A 19,379-nucleotide genomic window follows, 5' to 3' on the forward strand; every position below is an offset into this window, starting at 1 on the left:
AAATGGCGCAAGACTTGTTGACTTGCACAGCAGCTACAGAGGATCACGACAGCTGGGGATCCAAGGGTAACATGCTCTTGATACATTGAACTGGAATGAATTATAATCTGTTATGAAGACAGGTCTACGAAATGATTACCGGACTGACCTATATTCACAACACAAAGCTGTTATTTCTTTATCCAGCTAGAATGACAGCTAAAATGAAGGGGTGCAGGTGAGGGGGGAAGCAATCATAGCCACATAGTTCCTTAAAAAGAACCGGTCACCTAGTCATTAATTTTATGGTAAAAAAATTTGCACAAATCCATCAGAGCAAAATAGATAAATCTCAAATATATTACCAATAAAATTGTACTGTGATCACGCGCAGCATCTCCCTGTCTGACCTGTGTATATTAGACCACGGCGACATTGCGTCCACAGTTTACATGGCCTCGTTCTCCAATCACTGCTGTGCGTCACACGACACGGAGGCCGAGTGTATACACCGGACCGAAACACAGCGACTAGGAGCGACAGCATGGAACAAGTGCACAGGTTTAAAGAGAAGTACAACAAACATTCATTTTTTTACAGGAATCTGTGACAACCGCTGATCAATCACTTAGGCTTCATAGACAGGACCGTCATTTTTATCCGCAATTACGGATCCGTTACTTTCTATCAGCCACGGACACCTTCCCATATATTTGTGGGCAAGTGTCCAGGCCGTAAACATGTCCTATTTTTTGCATTTAAGGACCCTGCTCCTATACTTTTTAACGTGAGAACAGCCTGCAAATGCGGATGACAGCTCGTGGTCGTCCGTGCAGTATTTACGGGCGGGCCTCATATGGACTAATATTTCATTATGTTTTTTCTTAAAAGCGGTTTTCAGATTTTATCTAGATTAAACGTATTCCTTGCATAATGAAAACTTTTTAAAAACTTTCTAATACACTTTGGGTTTCAATTCCAACTAAGGCCCTCTGTGATCGGTTACTTTTATCCTGTGTATGTAAAGCAAGAATAAAAAAAAAAAATAATATATAAAAAAAAAATATTAGAACTTCCGAATGTATTCCATTTACATAACATGATGCATTTTTTATAGGATGACCTAGCAGTCGAACGAGGTTTCTGTACACAACGTTCTTTGTGCAGCGTGACATGAAAAGTAAAATGACAGGTAGAAGGGCAGAGGGAGGAAGATGGTAAATAGTTGTGCGGCATCCACTCCACGTCATGCAGTCTTTAGATATCACCTCATAAGTGGCCTTAAATAGTTTCCATTAGGAACAAAATCTTACAAGAGGGAAAGATGCCAGTTATCCCTCAAGCAGATGAAAATGGTTGCAGCGCTGGGCGAGCACAGGAACATCTTATCCCTCGTGTAAGATTCTTAAAACTCAGGTTAGAACCTGGCAAGTGGATGAAAGGGGCTCCAAATGTCAGCAGGATCCATTGACAATCTGTTGCCTATGGGGACACGATGGGGAAGCCAGGAAAGATAGAATCAGCAGTGAAAGTGTTTTGCCTACAACTGTCTGTTTCATTGTTTCTAGGTATCTACTGGTTCTATAATATTTGTAAATTATATCTAATATTAATGTTTACGTATGGCTACCCAGGACTGTAAAGTACCGCAGCACAGGTTGCTATAGAGCGTATTATTTTTATTACCTTGACATCTTCCCCCTCATAGGGGCGGTTTGGGAACTTAAACTAGACCTGGGAAAAAAAACACCACCATCCTCCTGTATGAGGAAACCTGACATATACAACTGTACTACTACCAATACTGCGGAGTCCATTAAAATAGTGTAACTAAGGTGCGAGACAGAAATGGGGCTATCCCAGGGGGGACCATAGATTGTTGTTATGGATGAGTAACTATGATAAACAACCGCACTCTCCTGTATGGGAAAGAACTACAGAACTGCTCATCCTGAGCTTTCTGGTGCATAAATACGAAGCATGGATTGTAGAGCTCAGGCAGAGCAGTAGTTTGGGGAGGACATTTTTTTTTTACTGTGCATAAAAATGTAATTATATCGGTGAAAAACTGGCTGAGGAACAGATGTCTCTTTATTCGGTCAGGAAACATCATTTTTGCACAACAAAAGCAAAAAGTATAAAGGAAGAAAGGAGCAGAATATGTCAGTCACCACCTAAATGGCGCAAGACTTGTTGACTTGCACAGCAGCTACAGAGGATCACGACAGCTGGGGATCCAAGGGTAACATGCTCTTGATACATTGAACTGGAATGAATTATAATCTGTTATGAAGACAGGTCTACGAAATGATTACCGGACTGACCTATATTCACAACACAAAGCTGTTATTTCTTTATCCAGCTAGAATGACAGCTAAAATGAAGGGGTGCAGGTGAGGGGGGAAGCAATCATAGCCACATAGTTCCTTAAAAAGAACCGGTCACCTAGTCATTAATTTTATGGTAAAAAAATTTGCACAAATCCATCAGAGCAAAATAGATAAATCTCAAATATATTACCAATAAAATTGTACTGTGATCACGCGCAGCATCTCCCTGTCTGACCTGTGTATATTAGACCACGGCGACATTGCGTCCACAGTTTACATGGCCTCGTTCTCCAATCACTGCTGTGCGTCACACGACACGGAGGCCGAGTGTATACACCGGACCGAAACACAGCGACTAGGAGCGACAGCATGGAACAAGTGCACAGGTTTAAAGAGAAGTACAACAAACATTCATTTTTTTACAGGAATCTGTGACAACCGCTGATCAATCACTTAGGCTTCATAGACAGGACCGTCATTTTTATCCGCAATTACGGATCCGTTACTTTCTATCAGCCACGGACACCTTCCCATATATTTGTGGGCAAGTGTCCAGGCCGTAAACATGTCCTATTTTTTGCATTTAAGGACCCTGCTCCTATACTTTTTAACGTGAGAACAGCCTGCAAATGCGGATGACAGCTCGTGGTCGTCCGTGCAGTATTTACGGGCGGGCCTCATATGGACTAATATTTCATTATGTTTTTTCTTAAAAGCGGTTTTCAGATTTTATCTAGATTAAACGTATTCCTTGCATAATGAAAACTTTTTAAAAACTTTCTAATACACTTTGGGTTTCAATTCCAACTAAGGCCCTCTGTGATCGGTTACTTTTATCCTGTGTATGTAAAGCAAGAATAAAAAAAAAAAATAATATATAAAAAAAAAATATTAGAACTTCCGAATGTATTCCATTTACATAACATGATGCATTTTTTATAGGATGACCTAGCAGTCGAACGAGGTTTCTGTACACAACGTTCTTTGTGCAGCGTGACATGAAAAGTAAAATGACAGGTAGAAGGGCAGAGGGAGGAAGATGGTAAATAGTTGTGCGGCATCCACTCCACGTCATGCAGTCTTTAGATATCACCTCATAAGTGGCCTTAAATAGTTTCCATTAGGAACAAAATCTTACAAGAGGGAAAGATGCCAGTTATCCCTCAAGCAGATGAAAATGGTTGCAGCGCTGGGCGAGCACAGGAACATCTTATCCCTCGTGTAAGATTCTTAAAACTCAGGTTAGAACCTGGCAAGTGGATGAAAGGGGCTCCAAATGTCAGCAGGATCCATTGACAATCTGTTGCCTATGGGGACACGATGGGGAAGCCAGGAAAGATAGAATCAGCAGTGAAAGTGTTTTGCCTACAACTGTCTGTTTCATTGTTTCTAGGTATCTACTGGTTCTATAATATTTGTAAATTATATCTAATATTAATGTTTACGTATGGCTACCCAGGACTGTAAAGTACCGCAGCACAGGTTGCTATAGAGCGTATTATTTTTATTACCTTGACATCTTCCCCCTCATAGGGGCGGTTTGGGAACTTAAACTAGACCTGGGAAAAAATAAAAAAACGAAAAGTGCCCCCATGTTGTAGGCGAGCCCAAATTGGCAGTAGGCCGGGCCAAATCAAATAGGTGTCAGCAAAGTGTTAACCGTAGCCACACTAGCAAGTAGGCTTTGGGCAAAATTAAAACAGGGGATTCAAATGCTGAAATATTGTACCAACACCACAGTCACATTCAGTTATTTCAATGGGGCGTGCAGAGAGCTTCATCTCTGATTTTTAGAGGTTCTAATGTGGTTGCCAGTGTAATAAAGGATCAGGGGCACGAGATCCAAGGCATTTGTCCCCCACACAGAAAAACATATAAAAAGAATAACTATATATACACACACAGTATATAAATCAAACAGTACCACTATTCCAGGACCAAAGATTATCACCATACAGTGACTATATAGTGACAGTTCTATACAGGTGGTTTGCAGACTATATATAAGTGATTACATTACTCACGGTGACTCACAGGTGAGGTCTTCTCTGATTCTAGTTGTTCACTTTTGCGGTCTTTTTCATCAGACCCAGACCACCATGAAGACTCCCTTCAGCCATGACTTGTTCTGCAGTTTGTTGCACCATCTTTGGCTCCTCACTTTTCCAGCACCCTCCCAACCTATACCCCACTTTCTCCCTATTCTACTGCTTCTTCCAATTTTGTGCCTCTTGCTGCTACGTTTGCCCCTATTAATGTGCCTACTGTGTTGCACAGTGCCCCCCAAATACTGTACAATAAAGGTGTCAGAACGATCGTGTGCCCGTCCCAAAAAAGGTGTCTGACAGACAGTGCCCCTTAAAATAATAATGTCAGATAGTGTCCCAAAAATAGTTTTAAACAGATAGTGCCCTAAATTATGCCCACACTAATGGCCCAACACAGTAATAATCACCACCTTTGTGCCGATCACACATTAAAATGCCCACATTTGTGCCACCTAAATAATATGGAAAAAAAAGTGATCATTTTTATGAGTGGAGGTAACAAAGGTGGTTATTACTGCTTTGGAGCAGAAAGGGGGATTATAATTAAAAATAACGTGTTTCTGCCACAAAACAGTAATAATCCACTTTGTTCCCCCACACAATTAAAAGTGCCCACCTAATAGGTAATAGAGCCCGATAATTGATAAATCATGCCCGGTAAGAGTCCCCAGTAATATTGCGCAATTTTTCCCCCAGAAAGTAATAAAACTCACCTAAGCCCCATTCCAATGATTCCATTGAGGGAAACTGCTGCAGACTCTTCTGGCCAGTGAAGTCAGCGGCGCAATGCAGTAACGTCATTGAGCTGCATACGTTGGGACGCTGATGTCCTGTAAGCAGTCTGCCATCTTGCAGGCTGCAAGCCTAAAGCAGCCTGTGGTCTAGAGAATGGCTCTTTGCTCGGTCATTGGTTTTAACTGTAACTGCATCCTGAGGACACATATATAGTTGAAAATAGGGATCCGGGGCACCAGGCTTAAAGCTTCATGACTACAAGGGTCAAAAGACCCAATTGCTAATCAGCCCCTGTCCTCTCATAAAGGCCTTTCCACTTATCTAGAAAGAAGAGACTCTTCGTGGCAGGATCCTGAACTGTTTAGCGGCTTATGGTCAAGGAAACACCGCCCAGTCCAAGCAAGCTAAATTAAATAGTTATCTAAAAGTGACAGATTCAGTATTGACGTGAAGATCCATTCTGTTGAAAAAAAATAAAATACTACTGACTTTACTGCTTACTAGAGGAGTAACCAGATTTATAGATGGATTGGGAACCCCTTTAAAGTTTCTATCCATCTTTAGATCCAATATCACAGTTTATTATCAAATATACTTACGTTACATTATCGATCTTGTATAGATTGTGAGTTACAGAACATATATTCTCCCAGCATTCCCTTCTTGTTCAGTGTCTGCACAGAACTTGGTGTAACACAAAATGTAAAAAGTGTTTCTTTTGCACAATGGTCCAGCAGGTGCAGCACTGTGGAGAGCTTTGTAAGACGTTAAAATTGTATTCTAAATGAACTGGCACTGGCAGTGACTGGCACAGGGTAGAGGAATTGGTGTAGCAGTCCAGTGCAGTGACTGGCAAAGGTAGAGGGATTGGTACAATGGTTGCTCAGAAAGATAGGAAGGGGAGCCTGGCTTGTGAACGCAGGATAGCGGATTGGATAGAGGAGAGTTTAGTGAGAGGAAGACCAATTAATAATAAGTTACAACAGTCAAGTACTGTTTCCACAGTAAGAAAAGGGCGGATGCTGGAGATGTTTTTGAGGTGAAGGTGTCAGGAGCGTGCAAGTCATTAAATATAAGTAGTAAAGGAAAGATCTGAATCAAACATAACCTCAAGACAGCGGGCATGCTGCCTAGGAGTTATGGTAGTGCCACATACGGAGATGGAGACATCAGGTTTAGGTAGCTTAGTAGATGGTGGCAATACACAAATTTTTTGAAAGCTTCAGTTTCAGATTGGGAGAGGACATGATGTTCGAGAGACAACTGAACCACAATCACTGGTGTTTTGTATTAGAGCGGGGGTGATGTCACGGGAGGTATATAATTGGGCGTCATTGGCATAGAGGTGGTACGGGTAAAAACTGGTAAATACTCTTCACAACCTGAATACCCCTTTAAGTCCAATAGCGCGAACCATACTAAGTAGGAGTTTGTGGTTTACAGTGTCAAACGCTGTAGAGAGATCCAGAAGAATCAGTAGAGAGTATTCGCAGTAAGGGTATGTTCACACGCAGTGGTTTCAGACGTAATTCGGGCGTTTTACGCCTCGAATTACGCCTGAAAAAACGCCCCTAATATACCTACAAACATCTGCCCATTGCTTTCAATGGGAATTACGATGTTCTGTTCCCACGAGCCTTTTACGCTTCGCTGTCAAAAAACGGAGCGTAAAAAGAAGTAGCATGTCACTTCTTGAGGCATTTTTTGTAGCTGATTTTCCATTGAACACTATGAAAAACACCTAAAAAAACTTCTGAAAAGAAGCCCCAAAAGAAGCTCAAAATTGTATTCTCAGCTTCAAAAACGCGTTTTCTCTGAAATCAGCTACGTATTTTTCAGACTTTTTTGTTAAGTGTGTGAACATACCCTTAGAGTTAGCCATCAGGAGATCATTTGAGACTATAGTAAGGGCAGTTTCTGTAGTGTGTTTTGAATTCTGGTAAGTGTAATCTTTATATCAGGCACGCTATTATAGGACCTCAGCTAAGTTCTTAATTATCTGTCCTACAATAAACTTTACCTGTGAGTACCGCTCTGGAGTATAATACAGGCTGTAACTCAGCATAAGTACAGGATAAGTAATGTAATGTATGTACACAGTGACTCGACCAGCAGAATAGTGAGTTGAGCTCTGGAGTATAATACAGGATGTAACTCAGGATCAGTACAGGATAAGTAATGTAATGTATGTACACAGTGACTCCACCAGCAGAATAGTGAGTGCTGCTCTGGAGTATAATACAGGATGCAACTCAGGATCAGTACAGGATAAGTTATGTAATATATGTACACAGTGACTCCACCAGCAGAATAGTGAGTGCAGCCCTGGAGTATAATACAGGATATAACTCAGGATCAGTACAGGATAAGTAATGTATGTACAGTGACTCCACCAGCAGAATAGTGAGTGCAGCTCTGGAGTATAATACAGGATGCAACTCAGGATCAGTACAGGATAAGTAATGTAATGCATGTATACAGTGACTCCACCAGCAGAATAGTGAGTACAGCTCTGGAGTATAATACAGGATATAACTCAGGATCAGTACAGGATAAGTAATGTAATGTATGTACACAGTGACTCCACCAGCAGAATAGAGAGTGCAGCTCTGGAGTATAAATACAGGCTAGGCTTTAACTCAGGATCAGTACAGGATAAGTAATGTCATGCGTTTACAAAGTGTCTTCAATTTTTATATAACTTGTAGCGATATATAAACTATAAAAGGTGCTCAAAGGTGGACATTTTGTATCTCATATACTCTCTGTTTACGTGGACACACATAGGTCTCAGTTTGGCGATCCACACTTTTCATATTAATTAGTTTCTGTCTAATTGGCCCTAGGGTACATTTCTATGGTAGATAATTAGATCGTAAACTCTGATAGGGACTGATGTGGAAGAACAAACATTATTTTATTGTAAGTTATTATGTATTGTGTGGATTCTAGGTTTATAAGAATTAATAGGTACATACTAGTCACAAGGGTGAGATTGCACAAAAAAAAAAAAAGTATTGAAATAAAAATGTAGGACAGCCAAAGACACGCAGGAGTTAATTTATTTATTTTTTATATCTGGCACCATACAAGTCATTAAACCGGTTCGCCTGTGTGTAGTTAGCTGAAAGGACAGAGAAGGAGCAATGTACTTGTTGCTTAGAATAAATCCCTCACTTTTTGGGTTGGGGATGTAATCCTACAACAGGATGACTTTGGCTATTTTAAGAAAGCTTTTACCAGATTTATCTAATATTAAAGAGCTTTCAGCATCTAAACATAAGAAACATGTAAAAAACAAAAACAAAAAAAACACAAGAAAACCATCCGTGTGACAAGTAGAGAGAGGGGACTACATATAAAAAATGACAAAGGGACTACTTTGTAAGAGCCAGGAGGTCTCAATGGCTGTTCACCTGCCTTACCATCTTTTGTAGGACAGTAGTTTGGAGACACTCCCTGTGGTCTTGCCTTCTCCTAAGGCCTCCTGCACACGGACGTGAGTACGGTCTGCGATTACGGCATGGACTGTCACCCGCATTGTAAAGTATATGAGCACAGTCCGCAAATGAAAAAAATAGTACATATATTTTTTGCGGGTCATTTCTACGGCCCGGACACTTACCCATAAATATACGGGAAGGTGTCCGTGGCCCATAGAAACTAATGGATCAGTATTTTTATACGCAATTATGGATCCGTAATTGCGGATAAAAATTACGGTCGTGTGAATGACGCCTTATTTGTTAAAGGGATTTCTACAAAAAACACAGCTGTTTTCTTGCAAATGCAGATGACCCACATCTGTCTATGGGTTGTGTATGGTATTGCAGCGGAGCTCCAGTCATTTCAGTGGAGCCCAGCTGAAAAACCAGACAGCCCATGGACAGGTTTGTGGCTGTTTGTAGAAGAAAGCAGCCATGTTTTTCTAATCCTGTACAAACACTTTAATGTTGTGGATCAGTGAAGATGGAAATCCCTGTGCAAGTCTCCACTCGTTGGGAGATGGAGCAAACCTCAGGTTGCCCCCAGGTAACATAATTTGGTTTGTTCTTCGGAAGCTTGTTAAATCACAATTTGATTGCCATTAGTCAAAAGCAAAACAGAAAACGAACTAATGCAGAAAGCGGGAGATTCCAAATTAAACAAGTCACAAGTGTATTTCTTATGAAGCCTGACGAGTGCAATGAGCAGATCACTGGCAGCAGGCACTAAATGTGTGTAAACACAGATTGCAATGGTATCAGCTTACAGAGGCATGATGTGACGGAGTGGACATTCGCACCATGCCGTCTAATACGTCTATTAAATTCACATCTACTAATAGCCACTGATGACACACATGTATAATAATCATGAGGAGCTAAATCCTGCAAATTGCTAAATCACTTAATAGTAAAAATACATTGTTTCCATTTAAAATACCAACAAGACCCAAGAACTCAAGTCATGAGACAATCTAGTATTTCCCCCAGAGCGATCTATATCTTTGTTTACCACTATATTAAAATCCCCACATAATATTAAACCCCCTTTCTGCACTGATTTAGCTTTTGACAGTACCTTTTTAAGGAAGGGAAGTTGTCGTACATTAGGGGCATAAACAGATACCAACGTGTATGAGAGGTTATCAATTTCACATACTAAAATAATAAATCTACCCTGTGGATCAGAAACAACAGAAATGCATTTAAAAGCAAGTGACTCTTTTACCGCAATAATTACCCCCGCCTTCTTTCCGCTGTTAGAGGCATAGTACACATGGGGACATTTTTTATGTTTAAATAAATGGCAATCTTTAGAGGACAAATGTGATTCCTGCACACATATTACATCTCCCTTGGACTTGAACGCTTCTTTCCAAAGTAAAGATCTCTTGAAGGGAGAATTCAAGCCATGAGCATTTACAGAAAGTACTGTAAGACCCATTAAGACCTAAAAGAAAAGTAATTATGGTTATGGCATAGCAATGGAGAACCAACATAGAACATCCCACAACAGGAAACTTGAAAAAACCACCGAAATGAATATGCTATATAGCACATGTTCACATATTACAATGGGAACGGGAGATGGGTTCGACGTTTTCCATGGCACAATGGATGAAAGCTTCTAGTTGGATCACTCGTCACTCCAAATGTGTTAACCATAGTGAACTCACCCGTAAAATCCACATGAGATGGTACCTAACTCCTTCCAGATGTGCACACATATTCCAAGGCAGTTCTAATGGCTGCTGGAGAGGATGTGGTTCCCTGGGTTCCACGTTGCATATGTGGTGGTCCTGCCCTAGGGTGGGGGTACTGTGGAGGGAGGTATTTCGCCTCATTGTTGAAATGATAGGAGAACCTATGATGTTCTGCCCAGAATTGGCTATTTTAGACATTGGCTTGGAAGACATAATGGCGGAGCATCGGGTACTGATACACCATGTTTTCATTGCTGCTAGAATGGCAATAGCTAAGTCATGGAAATCAACTATCTCCCCTTCTTTATCGGAGGTGATAGGCAGGGTAAATATTGCATGTCATCATGAATCCATGCTTTTACAATCTCCCTCTGGGTATGCGAAGAATTCACAGTATTGGGAGCTTTGGGTAAATTCGAAGTATTACACTTAAGTGCAGAAAGATCGCTGGCAATATGACATAGTTAATATTAACATTGGTTTGAAAATGGCATAGTAAAGTTCTTACGTTTTTTTTGTTGTTGTTTTCTGGTTATGATTATGTATATCCTTCAATGACATATCACATGTATGTATTATTGTACGCAGGTCCATGTTCTGGGACCAAGGATGGTTTTCTTTATTGTTTGAAAAAAAGTTGTAAAAATTTTTTCAATAAAAAATTTATTGATTTAAAATACCAACAAGACCAATCCAATTGGCAATGATGCTTTGATGAAAGGCTTGTTTGTAAGGAAAGCAAAGGGAGGACACCATAGAGCGACTAAAGCTCCGGTTAGGAAAATTCAGCGCAGGTTAATAGAACAGGGCACAATCAGCACAGATGCAGGATGGGATTGTGCGAGCTTAAAAAGTAGTTCTGAGTGTTAGGCCCCATGTACACGACCGTATTTTCATCTGTAAATACGGTCCGTATTTGATCTGTATATATAGATCCGTAAAATAAAAAAAAGGAGGGGGGCTGCAAATGATGTCACCAACATGTTGCATAGCAACGCTTCCGTAAATATGGACGGTTTATGGATGCACATCAGTAGCCGTCCGTAGTTACGGAAGCTCCTATAGGCTTCTATGGGAGAGTCCTTGCCGTAATTACTGACAAGAATAGGACAGGTTCTATAATATTTTCAGCACGGACACCCATCAGTAAAAATACTGAAAGGTGTCCATGGCTAATAGAAATGAATGGGTCCGTAAATACGGTCGTGTGCACGGGGCCTAAGTGCTCTTTAAAATTAGACATGCGTGCTTTATTGTACCCCAAGAGTACACCTTAAAAGAGGAACTGTCGCTAGGTCGTAAAAGTTGAACTGACCTGAAAAGCGCTGTCTCCCTGATTCCAGTGCAAATTAGCATATAGGGTGCCAACACAACAGTGGACCATATCTCTGGAATGGGGGGGGGGGGGTCCAGGAAACCCCCCCCCCCCACAAAAAACAGTGCTGGAATCAGGGAGACAGCGCTACTCAGGTCAGTAATCCAGTTCCTCTTATATGACCTAGTGTCAGGTCCTCTTTAAGTAACTAGACATTGTGTACTTCCATAGACGCCGATAAAAAAACAACCCTGAAAGTTAGGCCCAAGTAACAAATTTCTACGCTACCTGGCGCCTAGGTTTTGTTACGCTCCAACACGGAGGAGCAAAAACCACCTTCTATCCCTTGCGCCAAGCGCAGAAGCGTTGGTCTCATATTAATATGCGCCACTAGCTGTAGATAAAGTGGCCCCACTGCCCTGCATAGGAGGGCGCATATCTGGCGGGGTCAACCTTGGGCTTTAGGGTCTATACTCCAGCTTAACAATTGAGTGTGTAAAGGTCTCTTAAAGGGAAATTGCAATGGGGAAACTCCATTTCCATTATTATAGTCTCTCTTTTAAACGAGGATATTCACAAAAACACGAATATATATACAAAGGAATTGCCGATGACTCCAGGAACACTGCCATTCCCTGTCTGATGCATTACCCATCACACAGACCAGCATTAAACCCCCCCAAAGAGCAAAAAAGTTTCCTAGTGTTTCCATGGGATTACGCTGGCGATAGTGGTGCTTTGTTGCCATGGAAACAAAAATACCTAAATTAGCATCCTCAGTAGGAGAGTTATTTCCCCGTAATCTCCTCCAGGGAAGCCACAGAAAGGCTAAGACAGTACAGCTGGACGGTACTCATAACAAGACACGAGAGGACTATAAATAGGCATCATGCCCAGCCGTCCCCTATGTAAACTGTATTGAGGCGCCCACTCTTATATACATAAACCACATGTATAAAACATGAATCAGTGCACACATAAGAAGACATTGTAAGTAGCTACTACAGAACTTACCTGCTCCCACTGTTCCCTAAAACTTCCAATTCACTGCTCTCCTTCGCACTCCCCCAACTTCTCAGTCTGAGGCCATGTCGCCTTGGAGAGGTGCTAGGTGTGGATGTGTTAGACAGGGCACTGTCCTCATCGCTGGACGGAGTGATCTCTATAGATGGGAGTTGCAGGTACTCCAAATTTCCAGAGCAGTCCAGATTCTCTGCACTCTCCCGGTTTCTCGTAGACTTTGAACGTCTCATTCTAAACCGCCTGCGGCGTTGGTTGGGGGTTTTGCCGTTGCCAGTGGCTGAGTTGTTGTCGCTTATTTGAGGGACCTGAAGTTCTGGAACCCGAAGGGTCTCATTTAATTCAGCAGCCAGCATGGTTGAGCACCTAGCCACACAGACCCAGCACCGGAGAGCCAATCACACAAGTTTCCGGGTAACACTACTATAAGAGTGACAGGAAGCGTCTTATCACAGCTGCGAGCTTCCTCTGATCGCACGTCTGCTCCTCTGAACTGGCTGTAAGCGTGTTTTCATGTAGCTCAGCAATAACCGACCCCTCAGGAGATCCTGCAGGCGAGAGAAAAAGAAGTAGAAAAAAGGTTTGAGTCCATGCACGTAACTGAACAGGCAAGAAAAGAAGCAGGAGATACAGATATTAAAGGCATAGAATTGGTGACAGAGATGAGAGAGGAGGGGGGGGGGGTAGTTTGTATCTCTGTAGAACGGATACCAAATGCAGAAGCAGCAGCTGCCGGTGTAACCCTAGCTCCTCTGTAGCTAGACGCTGTGACACAGGAAAACTCGCCACAGAATAGATGTAACTTAGATAAGCAGTAACTTTACACACCTGCCTATTGTCCTGGAGCGTTCAGGGATAGACAATAACCTGGGACGGCAGCAACGCTCACGATGTCAAGCACAGCCAGATGAGGTACAAGGAGTGCGGGAAACGAACAAGGGATTAAAATCCTGCATCTATCTTCCTGGTCTGTACCTGACTGGTGGCAGCACCTCAGCGTCAAATATCATCACTTCACAGGGGATCTGATACAGAGGAAAGCGTGACTATAACTCCCCCTAGTGAGGGGCTGCAAAAAAATCACACACTGCACATAGAGACCAGCAGTGATTCTGCCAATCCATCTGGAAACATTAATATTATTCGTCTATTCCTGAAATAATGTAATGTCACCTCTTCAGGGTCTCCCCCATAGTCAACTCATTCACCTGAGTGATACATAGTAGCCCAGCAAGCAAAACCCGGCAAAGACTAGATGTGAAATTGATTGATACAAATGTGTTTGTGTGTATTTAGGATACATTTATACTGCAGGTATTTACATGTGAATTTTAACTCGAAATAGAAATATAGTCTTAGGAACATTTTCCTACACCTGGGAATGGTATATTAGAAAAACACGCCTGCAATTGCAGCACAAACATGACAAAAAAAAATACATGCCGCTGCATGTGCATTGAAAGTATTTGATTGTTTTTTATTGCATTTTTTACACGGTGCGGTTTTATGGCAATTTCGAAAATCACAGCAGAAACCGTGGCAAGAAATGGACTCCTGTAAATCTACCCGTGCCATTAAAGAGAATGTGAACCAGTGAATTGCTGAATTATGAAGCTACTTACATGCAAGAACCAGCACACGTACACACATATGGAAAGCAGAGAGAGTCCAAACAGAAGGTCAAGTTCTCACATTGCAGAATTGTCCACTACGGATTCACTAGTAATTTAAGGTAAAATCTGAGGCAGATGCAAAAAAGAATTGACAAACTGCAGATATGAAAATCCACATCATGTCCTGAATTCCGCACAGATTTTTTTCCTGCTACATGTGGATAGGGTTTTAAAGTGCCCTGTAATATTGGTAGAATTTCAGTACAGAATCCGTACCGAACAACCACGATAAATCCGAGAGATACTATGAAGGTGCCCAAACACCTAGCAGGTCCCGGACGGGGACCACATCCAGGTGAAACAGATTAAAAACTGCTACGTGTATGTGGTCATTTGAAAAGCACAAACACAACAAAAATACAAACAAAACAAAACACTAATAAAGGATGGAATGAATGAGAATTAGGGTATGTGCACACGACCTCTTTTCAGACGTAATGGAGACTTTTTAGGCCTCGATTTACGCCTGAAAAGACGGCTCCAATACGTCGGCAAACATCTGCCCATTGCTTGCAATGGGTCTTACGATGTACTGTGCAGACGAGCTGTCATTTTACGTGTCGCTGTCGAAATACGGAGCGTAAAATGACAGCTCGTCAAAAGAAGTGCAGGACACTTCTTGGGACGTTTTTGGAGCCTTTTCCTAACAGACTATTGAAAACAGCTCCAAAAATGGCCGCGAAAAACGCTGTTTTCCCTCAGCTCCGTATTTTCAGACGTATTTTGTCAATTGTGTGAACATACCCTTAGGGTCCATTCACACGTTGTGATTGAGGTGAAGTTAGACATGATCTGACTTGTATCGAAAATACTGCATCCGGTATTACCGCGATTTGGTTGCGGGTTTTTCACCGCTACGACATCGAAAAATGCACCAAATAGCAGTACAAATGCATTCGTTTTTGGATGCTGTTCTAACCACACCTCAACGTGTGAATGGACCCTTAGGGTATGTGCACACACACTAATTACGTCCGTAATTGACGGACGTATTTCGGCCCCAAGTACCGGACCGAACACAGTGCAGGGAGCTGGGCTCCTAGCATCATACTTATGTACGATGCTAGGAGTCTCTGCCTCGCTGCAGGACAACTGTCCCGTACTGTAATCATGTTTTCAGTACGGGACAGTTGTCCTGCAGCGAGGCAGGGACTCCTAGCATCGTACATAACTATGATGCTAGGAGCCCGGCTCCCTGGACTGTGTTCGGTCCGGTACTTGGGGCCGAAATACGTCCGTCAATTACGGACGTAATTAGTGTGTGTGCACATACCCTTAGATTGTGAGGGCTTGGCCACACGTAGCGAATTGCTGCATATTTTCCGTCCGGAATTGCGGACGTAAAATACGATTCGCAATACAGTAGCAGCAAAGTGGGTGAGATTTAATTAATCCCATCCACACGCTGTGTAAAAATTTCGGCCTAAAATTAACCTGCGGTGCGTGTTTTTCGTAACGCTGCATGTCAATTCCTGCTGCGGAAAGTGACTGAACTGCTGCGTTTTTCAGAGGAGATCGCTCTATCTCCCAGCATTGAGAAAAACGCCGCAAATTACGCACCATTTTCTGCAGTAAAAAATGCCGGAAATGGTGCTGTTTTTCCGCAGCGGAATATCTGTAAGGGTATGTTCACACGGCAGCGTCCAACATGCCTGAAATTACGGAGCTGTTTTCAGGCGAAAACAGCTCCTGAATTTCAGACATAATTGCTCGTACTCGCGTTTTTCGCGGCGTCAATTACGAACGTAATTGGAGCGGTTTTTCAATGGAGTCAATGAAAAACGTCTCCAATTACGTCTCAAGAAGTGACATGCACTTCTTTGATGCGGGCGTCTTTTTACGCGCCGTCTATTGACCGCGGCGCGTAAAAAAAAGCCTGTGTGCACAGAACATCGTAACCCCATTGATTTCAATGGGCAGAGGTTTGCCGGCGGTTTGGAGCCGTATTTTCGGACGTAATTCGAGGCGTAAAAGGCCCTAATTACGTCCGTAAATAGGGCGTGTGAACATACCCTTACTTTCCACGGAATTATGTGTGGATTGTTCACAGGGATGAGGAGAGTTATTACAATCTGTGTACAGCACTGTTATAGGATAGTGCTATATAAGCAAAGGAAAATAAATAATACGGATCAAATAGAGAGAAAATCTCAGAACAAAAGAACCATATACCTAAAAGCACATCAAGCCTATTCATTCCGCCGCGGTGACTGCTCTGATGTAGCGCCAGCGTTATGCCACTCCTTTCCATTGCGATTTTGACATTTTTTTCATCTCTATCCATCAGAACGTTTTTTTTTATTATTTCTGCTTTGCTGCTGAATACACAGCCGCCTTTCATCTGCAACATGATCCATGAATCTTCCAGCTCAGGCACAAGAGGAATAAATCTTGCCTAAAATTAATGAACTTGTCTTAAAGCTGAATGACCTAATTTTTTTTTCTTCCTATTAATATGACTGGTGTAAACAAGACACATCACTTGATGTTCCGCTCACAGGAGCTCATGTTATGTATTGGTCATCTGCTCACCTGTCTCTGCCTGCAGCCGGGCTCTTCTCAGTCTTGGTCTTACACAGGTGCACGCTCTCGGTTACAGGTGAAGGTGAGGACTTCATTACCTGTACTTTTCGGTGTCCAATCCCAAGAGTGGACTCTCGAACTCAAGCACTCGCATTCCGGGGCTGAGCAATAAGAAAAAAAAAATAATAATGTTCATTGGTGCTGAAATTTTGAAATGAAACGCAAAGAAAGCGGTCTCCATAGAAACACTTCATTCTGAGTAACCTGCGCCACCGAGTTCACACCAGAGCGCAGCTTCCTAGGTCTATTCTGGGGCTGACCATATACAGTATACAGCACAGATCTCCTCTATTACATTTATACAACATTCTGCTTTTATTACACTTTATAGTTTTTTGCCATTCCACACATTATATTTCAAGAATTAGATAAAATAAATAAAAAAATGCATTTCTTTCAATTATATTACTTTAAAGTGTATATTGCATAATTACCGGTAATTAGAAAAGTGTAAAAATTTCTGCAGAGGTAAAAGGTCACGCTGCCCATAGCAACTAATGATTATATAGATATGAAGATATTATCGCTGCTGGAACCTGCTACTATTTATTTTCCTGGTTAGGGCTTATCCACACAACGGACACATAACAATTTCTTATACGTTGTAGATGAAAACTGAGCAAGTTCTGGGGCACGCTGTACTTGCAAGTGAATCGTAGGTGATTTTTAAAAAAAATGTATCGCAACAAGCAGGGACAACATGGAAATCTCTGTTACAAGCCTGTGACACAGGAAGTCTATGGGCTTGTCCACACGTAGCGGAATTGCTGCGTATTTTCCGCCCAGAATTGCAGACATAAAATACACAGCAGAATCCGGTAGCAGCAAAGTGGGTGAGATTTAACAAAACTCATCCACACGCTCCGTAAAATTTCCGAGCAGAAATTCACCTGCGTATTTTTCGTACCGCAGCAGGTCAATTCCTGCTGCGGAAAGTGGACTGAATTGCTGTGTTTTTTGGAGGAGACGTCACCATATCCCAGCATTGAGAAATACACCGCAAAAAACACACCATTTTCTGCAGTAAAAACGCAGGAAATGGTGCGGTTTTTCCGCAGCTGAATTTCTGCTAGTTTCTGCGGAATTGCTGCAGAAATTTTCAGCAGCAATTCCGTTTCGTGTGGACAAGCCCTTGCACTGCGGAAATTGTATTAATTATAATCAACATTTCCCATGAGATGATAAAAAATAACAAGCAGATTGAGAGTGATCAATAATTAGACAGGATAAGACCAGACCAGGCAAGAACCACTCGATTTATCACAGTGGCACACTTGTATGGTAAATTTGGCACATGATGCTAAACATGTTAAGGCACTTTTCCTTACACAACTTCTTGGCCGGGGTACCTTGCGGCAAAAAAATGTTGTGCATATCGTTAATAAATCCGGCACATTTAAGGACTCTTAGCCACAACCCTTTTTCTACACACTTCTAAATAGTGTGGCTAAAACACAAATTTGCCACACACCATGTACAACCAATATTTGGTGCAATTTGTGCCGGGATTCTTACTTATTTTGACTAGTAAATCTCCCTTATTGTTTAAAGGCTTGGACTTGGCCTCATGCGTTTGGCGCAATCTGAGTTGTATTGGACCCTAAGACGCCATGCACTCAACCGTGTCCATAATCATGAACCGTGATTACGGGCACAGCCGGCCGCGAACAGCCACCCGCATTTGTGGGCCGTTCTCCCATATAATGTATAGGAGCACGGTCCGTAAAAAAATAAGTCCTATCTTTTGCGGAGCCTTTCTTCGGCATGGACACCTTCCCATGAATATACGGGAAGGTGCCCGCCAACCATTGAAATGAATGGGACCGTAATTATGGACGAAATCTACGGTCCTGTGCATGGGGCCTAATACATTTCCCCTCAGAAGTTTTTGGGGACACTAATCTACTGAACCTTTGCGCGCCTCCAATTTTATACGGAATCTTGCTCAATCGGATGCTGCACTATGGAAGTATTCTTCACTAGAAGCATTGCATCTCATTGCAGTACGGACTGACTCCTAGTGTGCTGACATACAGGCGTGTGCACCCGGCTCTGCCATGTGCAGGAGGTGGTACAGGGACACACAGAGTCAGTCCCCTGTGGCTCCATTGTGCATAGGACTTGGTGTGCCACTGTCAGAGATGTAAGTCCACATGTATTGAAAGTGGCGTCATTTTTAACCAACGTCCAATTTAAAGCTCAGCCACTTAATTGACATATGCTGCGACAAATTTATGACAGCATGTGCCTCCTTTGATAAATTTTTCATAACATCAATCACGCCCATTCATTTTACACGGTTTAGAGTTATGTACCGTGTCTGTGTGAAGGAGATGCTACAATTTTTTCTCATTTGCGAAAAATGTCATTTCATAACTGCATGGATCCTGGTCAAGTGGTAAGTCACGCGAAGATTCATGGTGCAAATTGTTAGTAAATATGTCGTACAGCAGATATGACGCTATTTTGTAGTAAATACAAATACATCTGTATCCTAGAGGCAATGCT

At 42.1% G+C, this 19,379-nt stretch overlaps 1 protein-coding gene across 5 annotated transcripts in view; it reads right to left on the minus strand.

Annotated features, from left to right (window-relative positions):
• The window catches only part of GRAMD1B (GRAM domain containing 1B), a 207,864-nt gene that overhangs the window by 155,698 nt on the left and 32,787 nt on the right, over positions 1–19,379 (minus strand). For 2 of the 5 annotated variants that reach the window (XM_075839276.1, XM_075839271.1), the window contains exons 3-5: positions 16,821–16,972; positions 13,444–13,640; positions 12,610–13,163 (exon numbers count right to left, since the gene is read on the minus strand). In XM_075839276.1, the coding sequence (XP_075695391.1) occupies positions 12,610–12,971 (362 nt within the window). In that variant the 5' untranslated portion in view covers positions 12,972–13,163; positions 13,444–13,640; positions 16,821–16,972. Of the gene's footprint in view, positions 1–12,609; positions 13,164–13,443; positions 13,662–16,460; positions 16,684–16,820; positions 16,973–19,379 lie in introns of all 5 variants that reach the window. The other 3 variants (XM_075839272.1, XM_075839273.1, XM_075839275.1) reach the window with 3 other exon arrangements.

Source organism: Rhinoderma darwinii, chromosome 10 (genome assembly GCF_050947455.1).
Source record: "Rhinoderma darwinii isolate aRhiDar2 chromosome 10, aRhiDar2.hap1, whole genome shotgun sequence".
NCBI classification, from domain to species: domain Eukaryota; kingdom Metazoa; phylum Chordata; class Amphibia; order Anura; family Rhinodermatidae; genus Rhinoderma; species Rhinoderma darwinii.